Source organism: Arachis stenosperma, chromosome 3, assembly GCF_014773155.1.
Source record: "Arachis stenosperma cultivar V10309 chromosome 3, arast.V10309.gnm1.PFL2, whole genome shotgun sequence".
NCBI lineage: Eukaryota > Viridiplantae > Streptophyta > Magnoliopsida > Fabales > Fabaceae > Arachis > Arachis stenosperma.
This window is the reverse complement of record NC_080379.1, coordinates 35,716,808-35,727,439: the sequence shown is the minus strand read 5'-3', so window position 1 is coordinate 35,727,439 and position 10,632 is coordinate 35,716,808. Positions and strand designations below refer to the sequence as shown.

General features: G+C 35.0%; 1 protein-coding gene across 1 annotated transcript; it reads left to right on the top strand.

Moving 5' to 3' along the window:
- The first annotated feature begins 2,293 nt into the window (after positions 1-2,293).
- On the top strand, positions 2,294-4,779 carry LOC130966534 (uncharacterized). The gene is made up of 4 exons (XM_057891350.1): positions 2,294-2,652; positions 3,102-3,323; positions 3,504-3,616; positions 4,126-4,779. The coding sequence occupies exons 1-4, from the start codon at positions 2,467-2,469 to the stop codon at positions 4,493-4,495; spliced, it is 891 nt and encodes a 296-aa protein (XP_057747333.1). The 5' UTR covers positions 2,294-2,466; the 3' UTR covers positions 4,496-4,779.
- The last annotated feature ends 5,853 nt before the right edge of the window (positions 4,780-10,632 follow it).

The window sequence follows — 10,632 nt, the reverse complement described above, 5'->3', positions numbered from 1 at the left end:
TTACAGAATTTGTTTTACTGATCAAGTTTAAAAGCATAAAAAGAAATTATAGATTCAACCCCCTTCTTTAGGCCATTGAAAACCTTTACACACATTTAGTAGAATTGATTCATAGCGATATTTGTGAATTAAATGACAATATTACTAGAGGAGAAAAAGGTTTTTTTATAACTTTTATTGATGATTGTTCTAGATTTACATATGTAGCAAACTCGACACACTGCTCTTCGGGCACCAACTGTGCTTGCAATGCTCGCTCCATGGCCTGAAACCAGGTATCGGCTTCAGTTGGATTGGTGGTCCCCTTGAACTTTGGTGGATTAACCTTTAAGAAGGTTGCTAGCATCATCAGGCCCTGAGCTCTATTTTTGCCATTGCCATTATTGTTTATCTGTTGCCCAAGAGCCTCCGTAGTGGCCTGCATAGCAACAGCCATGTTTGCCAATGCCACCATTCAGATTTCAGACACCAACTTTCAACGATCATATCTCTTTCTACAGAATTCAGATTTTCACAAAATTTAAACCATTTTAAAGCTTGTTAAATTATCTTTCATTTGATATAAAATGCAGTAAATTTCAAAAATGGTAGCTCAATTCATTTTTACAAAAGTTCATCAAATTCTCAACTTACCAAAATTTCAACCAAAACCAAATCTAAACCACACCAAGCTCCAATATACTTCATAATATACCTTTTGTGCCACAAATCACCCTTTTACACCAATTTCCATTCAAATTATACCTTCCTCCACCTCAATTATCAAATATTTCACACTAACACATTTTTCAACCAACACAATCACCCATCATTATTATATTGCCAATAATCATTATGATCAATCTCAATCTCAATCTTCAACACCATATTATCAACATCAACATCACAATTCATCAAAACAACCCAAATCATCAAATCATCATACATTATCATACAACAAATTCAACAACCAAATTTAATTCAATCATCATATGGGTCACTAGCCCAAGTTTTCACAATTACATTACATTTTAGATACAGAAAACCGAAATCATACTTTGGCCGATTCCCCACTCAATCCGGAACACTTCCAATATCACTATTTCACAAGCTCTCAAAGCTCCAACACCCTTTAACCAGATTTTTCAGCACAAAAAGCCCCTTTCTAAACTTTTCAAGACTTCAATCAAGCTCCAACACATATATATACACTACCTAAACCACAATATCACATTCAAACATAGCCACTTAATACCTAAACACCATGAACCAATAAATTTCACTAGGATTGAGAACATTACCTTACCCAAAGATCAAAGAGGCAAGACTAAGTCTTCCTTTCAAGTTAATTGGATCCTATAACAAAAAAGAGCTCACAATTTCAACATTTTCACTCAAGATTTTCGAAATCAAGGCTGGAAAGACAAGCAAAAAAATGTGACTTACCTCTTGCACAACCTTATGAGTTTTGTAGAGCTTGACGCCGCGGTCGTGTAGCAGCAAATGGTGCGACAATCGGAGCTTCGAATCGAAAGTTGTGATCAAATGAAGTTGGATGTGGATAAGGGCAAGGGTTTCAAGCTTTTCCCCTCTTCCTTGCTTTGTTTCAGCGTGGAATGAGCGCCAAAAGGGAAGAAGAGCGCTATTTTGTTTAATTGGGCTGAGTTGGGTTGGGCCTTGGGCCCATTTTGGACTCGGTTCGTCTGGTTCGACCCGTTCAGCTCAATTTTGGGCCAATTTCTTTAAAATTGGTGTCAAAATTATCGTTTTAATTTTTTCTATCATATTAAACCATAAAAATTACATTTCTAATTTTTTAGAATAAATTTTAATTTATGAATTAATTAGTCATTAATTAACTGGATTTCACAAAAACAATTTAAAAATGACTAATATTTTTCAGTTTTATATAGTAAATTTAACCAATATATTTAAAAGAGATAATAAAAAATAAAAAAATTAAACGGCTATGACAATTATCTCCAAAAAATAACGAGATTTCTAATAAAAAAAGAATTTGTCAATCTGAATTGCTCTTAATGGATAAATCAACAGTTTAATGTACTATATAGGTTTCTTCGTTAATACAAAAAAAAAATATTAATAAAGAGTTAATCAATCTCACAAAAATAAAAATTAAAGATTGAAAAAAATATTTTTTTTTGATAATTTTATTGTTTTCGAAGTAATTGTTTAGAGCTTCTATTAAGATTTTTTTTTCATTTTACATAAATTAGTAAATAGTTTTTTTTTTATTTAAATAGAAAAAAAAAAACCCCGATAGAATGGTCAATTGGAATTATTGGGTACCGCCATACCGAACTACACCAATGAATGCGACAAAGCCCGCGTCCTTATCCTATCCAATATCCATGTCTCAATTTTGTTCCGCGAAGGTAACGATGAGTAAATGATCGAGATACAAAGTAACATTCCGTCGCCAACTGAACAACGTGCAGTGCCTTCGGAAAAGAAAACATTAAAATAATGTCATCGGTGAAGCAAATCGGAGTAGTGGGCGGCGGGCAGATGGGTTCGGGAATAGCGCAAGTGGCTGCTATGAATGGCATACACGTCTGCCTCTTCGATGTCGATCCTCCTGCTCTTTCCAAAGCCTCTGCTTCCATCTCTGCCTCCATCGCTCGTTTGGTTTCCAAAGCTCAACTCTCTCAGGTTATCATTAATTTTTATCCTTTTGTTGCTGATTATGTTAAATTACTTGAAGAGAATTTGTGTGTAGTTAATGATAATATTTTATGGTTCTGTTGAATGGTCACTTTGGTCCTGATTAGTGCTTAGTCCTAAAACTTTTAAATCGTGAGATAACTCTTAATTTAAATTTTGGTGGTTTGGAGTGGGATTATTTTTTCTTTCTTTTTTTTTCAATGTTTATGAATCGATTTAACTCATAATTTGAAGATTTATGTACTAACAACTGAAAAACAAAGACCTGAGACTAAATTAATCAGTTTACAGACCAATTTAGGATTTTTTTTTTTTTTGGTTCGAAATTGATTTCTATTTAATTGTGATGTTTTTGTCTAATTTCTTGAAAAATTAAGAACTTTTTGTCCTTCAAATGCCTTGATCCGCATAATAGTTTAAGTACTCCTTATGTACAGTCTGAAGGTGCAGATGCTTTGCAAAGGGTGCGGTTTACATCAAATTTGGAAGACTTCCATCAGGCTGATTTTATCATAGAAGCCATTGTGGAATCTGAAGATATAAAGAAAAGATTATTACTTCAATTAGAAAAGATTGCCAAGAGTTCTGCAATTTTCGCGTCCAACACAAGTTCCATTTCCATAACTCGCCTAGCAGCTGCAACCAGCAGGCCACATCAGGTTACTTTTTTGGTGTTGTATTTTATCATTTTAGAATGGGGATGTATTTACCATAAAGATTTGTTCATATGCTGTAGAGAAAATAGTGTTTTGTTTTTGTCATTATATTATATGCTACATTGGAACTTCATGTATAATATACAATATAGTGAAAAGAAATTACACCTTATTCATTTTCAGGTGATAGGAATGCATTTTTTCAATCCTCCTCCTGTGATGAAATTGATTGAGATTGTGCGAGGTGCACAAACATCGGATGAGACATTCGCAGCTACAAAAGCATTGTCAGAAAGGTTGTTGACTCATTCCCCTATCCAATTCTAAAGCGATTGATTTTATGTAACATCTTGTCTCTGTTTCGTTGTCACCCTTTAAATATGCAAATTCTGCACATCAATGTGTAAAATTCACACTTAGGCTTTTATGTTCCCATTCCCCACCATTTTGAGCACCCGGCTTCATGCATGTCTTGATAAAGCATTTTCTGTGGATTGATATTGATTTAAAGAAATAATAGCATCTAGTAACGTTTCTATGATGTTCCATATGGTCTGCCAAAGCTCTTATGAAGACTCGATCTTCCCATTTTCATGTGCTGAAGAAATTTATTCTGCTCATTATCTGTGTGCCTCGTCTTGTTTGATTTGACAAATACATGCAATTTTTTTTTTATTGTGTTCTGTAATTTCTTTCTCCCATGACCCTTTAGGTTATTTCTTTTGCCTCCTACTGGTCCAAGATATCTTAAAAAAATTCATAATCAAACTCTGATTCTTCTGTTGACTACATTTTTCATATGTAGGCTCGGCAAGAAAGTAATAACCTCCCGAGACTTCTCAGGATTCATTGTAAACCGTATCCTTATGCCTATGATAAATGAAGCGTTTTTCGCCCTCTACACTGGCGTCGCAACCAAAGAGGACATTGACACTGGAATGAAGCTAGGCACTAACCATCCAATGGGTCCTTTACAACTTGCAGACTTCATTGGGTTGGACGTGTGCTTGTCAATAATGAAGGTTCTTCATGCTGGCCTTGGTGACAACAAATATGCTCCATGCCCTCTTCTTGTGCAGTATGTCGATGCTGGCCGACTTGGAAAGAAACAAGGTATAGGCGTGTACGACTATCGGAAAGATTCGAGGTCTGCAAATTCGTCTTCACGTCTCTAAGAAGTATTTTTTGTTGCGGAAGAATAAGTTTGCTGGTGAAGGCGGAATAAAGAAGTGTGGCCTCGCCTATTTTGTACTGGTATCTTTTGGGGCATGCTCCCAAGTGCAGAGGTTGTTGAAATATGAGTGGAGATATTATTATTAGAAGTGGTTATTAGTTTAAAGGGTGTGTTTATAGAGAATAGTTGAGTAGGTACTCTGTATATTTATTACTTTCCTCTCTCTATATACTGGTGTTTTCTTATGTAACAATCTTCACTCAAGTAATATATTATCTTTCTTTCTATTGTATTGTTACTTCAATATTTTTACTAAGTTGCCATGAATCTTAACATGGTATCAAAGCGATGGAATGCTCCTTAAGCTCTGTAAAATTCTTCTACTATAATTAGCTCCTTGTTGAGAGTAATTTTTGTTATAAAAATAACTAAAAATAACTAAATAAATAAATAAGAAAGAGGTAACAAAAGAAATATAATAAGAGAGAGATGTTATTGATGTTGTTGTTATACGGAGGCTTAAACTTCTATTTATATGTACACATGATGACATATTTTCAAATTATAATAAATAGAGTCATTCTTGATAGACTAAGCTTCATTGGAAATGGGCATCCACATAAGATCTTTTCACAACACTCCTCCTTGGATGACCATTTAGGATTATTGCCTCGTTAAAACCTTACTAAAGAAAAATCCAGTGGGAAAAAACCTTAGTGAAGGACAAAGAGTACAATATCCTTTAGTGATGGGGACTGCTTCATTAAAAACCTTGTTAAGAAAAATCCAATGGGAAAAAACCTGACCAAAGAAAAAAGAGTACAGTCTCCCCCTCTTGTTGACATCATTTAACATCTCGAAATCGACGCATCCCAATCTCATGTACCAATCTTTCAAAGGAGGATTTTGGAAGTGACTTTGTGAATAAATCTGTCAGATTGTCACTTGAGCGGATTTGTTGGACATCAATTGTCCCTTGATTTTGAAGATCATGAGTGAAGAAGAATTTGGGAGAAATATGCTTTGTTCTATCACCTTTGATATATCTGCCTTTAAGTTGAGCAATACATGCTGTATTATCTTTAAACAAGACAGTTGGAGCTATCTTATGGTCAATTAGTCCACATGATGACATAATATATTGGATCAAACTCCTAAGTAAAAAACACTCGTGACTAGCTTCATGTATCGCGAGTATTTCAACATGATTAGAGGAGGTTGCAGCAATCGTCTGTTTCGTGGACCTCCATGATATAGCTGTTCCAACATATGTAAATAGATATCATGTTTGAGATCTCCCTTTATGTGGATCAGACAAGTAGCCAGCATCTGCATAGCCAACTAGTTGTGACTTGGATCCATAGGGATACCATATTAACCGTTCCATGAAGATATCGAAAGATTTGCTTAATTCCACTCCAATGTCTTTTGGTTGGAGAGGAACTATACCTTGCTAGTAAATTCACCGCGAATGACATGTCAGGTCGCGTATTATTAGCAAGATACATTAGCGCTCCAATTGCACTAAGATATGGTACTTTAGGACCAAGGATATCTTCATTCTCTTCTTTAGGACGGAATTGATCCTTCTCCACATCCAAAGATCTTACGATCATTAGGGTACTTAATGGATGTGACTTATCCATATAAAATCTTTTCAAGATTTTCTCTGTGTATGTTGTTTGATGAATAAAGATCCCATTTTTTATATGGTCGATCTGCAGGTCGAGACAAAATTTAGTTCCTCCAAGATCTTTCATCTCATACTCTTCTTTAAGATTTTTTTATAATTGTTGGAATCTCTTCAAGAGTTCCAATGATATTTAAATCATCAACGTACACAGCAATTATAATGAATCCAGATGCAGATTTCTTTATGAAAACACATGAGCAGATATCATCATTCTTGAATCCGTTTTTGGCCAGATACTCAGTAAGACAATTATACCACATTCGTCTAGATTGCTTTAGACCATATAAAGATCTTTGCAACTTGACTGAGTATAACCCTTGCGAATATTCATTGGATGGCTTAGATATCTTTAATCTTTCAGGGACTTTCATATAGATATCCTGATCTAATGAGCCGTATAAATAGGCTGTTACCACATCCATTAAATGCATATGCAGTTTATGATATGCAGATAAACTGACCAAATAACGCAATATTATCGCATCTACTATAGGGGAATACGTTTCTTCATAATCTATACCGGGCCTTTGTGAAAAACCTTGTGCCACAAGTCGGGCTTTATAGCGCACAACTTCATTTTTCTCATTTAGTTTTCTCACAAATACCCATCGGTATCCAACAGGTTTTACATCTTCTGGTGTACGGACTACAGGTCCAAAGACTTCACGTTTTGCAAGTGAGTCTAACTCAGCCTTCATGGCTTCTTTCCATTTTGGCCAATCATTTCTTTGTCGACATTCTTCGACTGATCTTGGCTCAAGATCCTTACTTTCATGCATGATATTTAATGCCACATTATATGCAAATATTTCATTGACAATTGTCTTATTTCGGTCCCATTTCTCTCATGTAAAGACATAATTTATCGAGATCTCGTCATTTTCACAATTTTCAGGTACGTGAACGTCTTCTGGTGTTAACATTATATCATAATTTTGGACAACTGCAGGTGTCTCTACTATGTCTTTTTCAACAGGAATAGTATTTACCTCTTTTTGCTTTCGAAGATTTTTATCTTTGGAACCGACAGGCCTGCCACGCTTCTGCCGTGAATTTACTTCAGTGGCTACTTGTCCTACTGGGACATCAATTCGAATCGGGGCATTTTCTGCCCTGCCACGCTTCTGGCGTGAATTTGCCTCAACGGCTACTTGTCCTACTGGGACATCAATTCGAATTGGAGTATTTTCCGTTGCTATATAAGATTTGGTTATCCTCTTTGTATCGAAAAATGCATTAGGCAATTCATTTGCTATTCTTTGCAAATGTATAATCTTTTGAACCATTGCCTTGATCGAGGATCTAAATGCATCAACGATGATGCATTCCAATTAAGTTCCTTTTCAGGAAGCTTATTCTCTACCCCTAATGTTGGAAATTTTGATTCATCAAAATGATAATCCGCAAATTGGGTTTTAAATACATCTCCCGTTTGTATCTCAAGATACTTCACTATAGATGGAGAATCATATCCAACATATTTTCCCAATTTTCTTTGGGGTCCCATTTTGGTGCAATTAGGTGGTGCAATGGGAACATATATTGCACACCCAAATATTCTTAAATGGGAAATATTTGGCTGCTGGCCAAATGCTAATTGCATAGGAGAGAACTGATGGTAACTCGTTGGCCTCAAACGAATAAGTGCTGCGGCATGTAAAATAGCATGCCCCCAAACCGAAGTTGGGAGATTTGTTCTCATAAGCAAGGGTCTAGCAATCAATTGGAGGCGCTTAATAAGTGATTCTGCTAACCCATTTTGTGTGTGAACATAAGCTACTGGATGTTCAACACTTATTCCATTAGCCATACAATAAGCGTCAAATGCTTGGGAAGTAAATTCACCAGCATTATCAAGACGAATTTCTTTTATTGGATTTTCTGGAAATTGTGCTTTTAATCGAATAATTTGAGCCAGTAATCTCGCAAACGCTAGGTTGCGAGAAGATAATAAGCACACATGTGACCATCTCGAAGATGCGTCTATAAGGACCATAAAATATCTAAAAGATCCACATGGTGGATGAATAGGTCCACATATATCACATTGAATCATTTCTAGGAATTCAGGGGACTCAAATCCAATCTTTACTAATGATGGCCTTAAAATTAACTTTCCTTGAGAACATGCAGCACGATAAAATTCACTAGATTTAAGAATCTTCTGGTTCTTTAGTGAATGTCCATGGAAGTTTTTAATAATTCTTCTCATCATGGATGTTCTCGGATGACCCAATCTATCATGCCAAGTTATGAATTCATTTGGGCTAGTAAACTTCTGGTTTACAATGGCATGTGATTCAATTGCACTAATTTTTATATAATATAACCCAGATGAAAGTAAGGGCAACTTTTCTAATATAACCTTTTTATTTAAATCATGAGTTGTGATATATAAATACTCATGATTTTCTTCATTCATTGTTTCAATATGATATTCATTTCAGCGAATATCTTTGAAACTCAACAAGTTCCTCAGAGACTTGGTAGATAATAGTGCATTATTTATTATAAATTTTGTTCCTCTAAGAAACAAAATTATAGCTCTTCCGGAGCCTTCTAAAACATTGCCCGAGCCAATAATAGTATTAACATACTATTCTCTTAGCACAAGATGGGTAAAATATATATCCCTTTTAAGAATAGTGTGCGAACTTGCACTATCCGCAAGGCAAATATCTTCAGAATATGTCCTTGCCATTTTTCTTCAAAAGCAAATGATAATAATATTAAAATGAGTAGAAGTACATGCACAGTAAAATTATTCATATGAATACTTAGCAAACACACATATTAAACTATTCCATCATTGATCAAATAGCCAATATTTCCTTCAGAATCCTTAAAGAAATTAGATACATCATAATGAATGGTGGAATTTTCATCATTTGATACAAAAATTGTTTCCTTTCCTTTGTCATCATTTTTTAAGGATGCTTGATAAAGATCAACTAGGTGCTTTGGAGTACGACAGGTACGTGACCAATGGCCCTTTCCACCACAACAGAAGCATTTATCCTCAATTGATTTATTTTGCCCATTGTTTCTTTCTTTATCCCACTTCTGGTGAGATCCTTTCTTATGAACATAATTTCTTTTCCTTCCATAATTTTTCTTGTTATCAAAATCTTGCCATTTACCTCTTCTGGGGTTATAATTTGTCGCATTTATTTCAGGAAATGGGGAGGCACATACTGGGCACACTTCATGATTTCTCAAAAGTAACTCATTGTTGCGTTCAGCAACAAGAAAGCAAGAAATTAACTCAGAATATTTTTAAATTCTTTTTCTCGATACTGCTGCTGCAGGAGCACATTCGAGAGGCATGGAAGGTCGAGAAAATTTTCTCTAACATATCGGGCTTGAGGAAGTATCACCGTTTTTTCATGATTATACCTTTTTCAAGGTCTTTCCACAGATCTGCATGATCTTTTAATGTGAGATATTCATTTTTCAATCATACTTCAAGATGACGACGAAGGAAAAATATGGCTTTATTTTTATCCTTCTGGGATATATTATTTTCAGCCTCAATGGTATCTTCAAGATCCATTGAATCAAGATGGATTTCAGCATCTAATATCTATGGTAAATAATTATTTCTAGATATATCAAAAGCATTATATTCAAGATGAAAGAAATTCGACATAATAAAAATTTGTTACCTGAAGTCTTCCTAATAATTTCATTAGAGTTTCGTGCTAATAACGTGTTATAAAAATAACTAAAAATAACTAAATAAATAAATAAGGAAGAGGTAATAACAAAAGAAATATAATAAGAGAGAGAGAGAGAGATGTTATTGATGTTGTTGTTATACGGAGGTTTAAGCCTCTATTTATATGTGCACGTGATGATATATTTTCAAACTATAATAAATAGAGTCATTCTTGATAGACTAAGTTTCATTGGAAATGGACATCACATAAGATCTTATCACAACAATTTTTCTGTTTTTTAGTTGAAACTAATATTATTTTAATTTCCTATTTCCCTCAAACTCAGAAACACCTAAGTTGTTTCTGCCACATTAGTTGATTCAGCTGTTGTGCATCACCAGTAGCAGATACTGCTACTTTTACTTTAAGGCTAGCCAATTGTATCTTCTAGTTGCTGGAACGTCCTCTGTTGTGTATTCTTTCTGGCAGTAACTGCCTTCCAGCTACCTTTAAAACTGTTCTGAAGCTGTCGCTGCCGTCCACTGTCGTTCTATTTGACCAACGACCATCCCATGAACTTCTCCTTGTCCATAGATGTCCCACCATGACAATAGTGTCGATAATCCATGCGCTGCTTCTCCACTATGACAAACAAGTAGCTTTGTCTCCTAGTTTTCAGTACTTGCCCAAGAGTGAGCTCTTATTGCATGTCTATGAGAGTTCTACAACCTTCAGCATGTTTTTTACCGCCTTAGTAATTGTTCCATTAATAGTTGCGTTCCCCTT

Excerpts from the sequence above, each read along its gene's own strand:
- LOC130966534 (XM_057891350.1), top strand. The coding sequence starts at position 2,467 with ATGTCATCGGTGAAGCAAATCGGAGTAGTGGGCGGCGGGCAGATGGGT. Across the intron at positions 2,653-3,101 it reads CCAAAGCTCAACTCTCTCAG|TCTGAAGGTGCAGATGCTTT; the intron begins GTTATCATTAAT and ends CCTTATGTACAG. Across the intron at positions 3,324-3,503 it reads CAACCAGCAGGCCACATCAG|GTGATAGGAATGCATTTTTT; the intron begins GTTACTTTTTTG and ends ATTCATTTTCAG.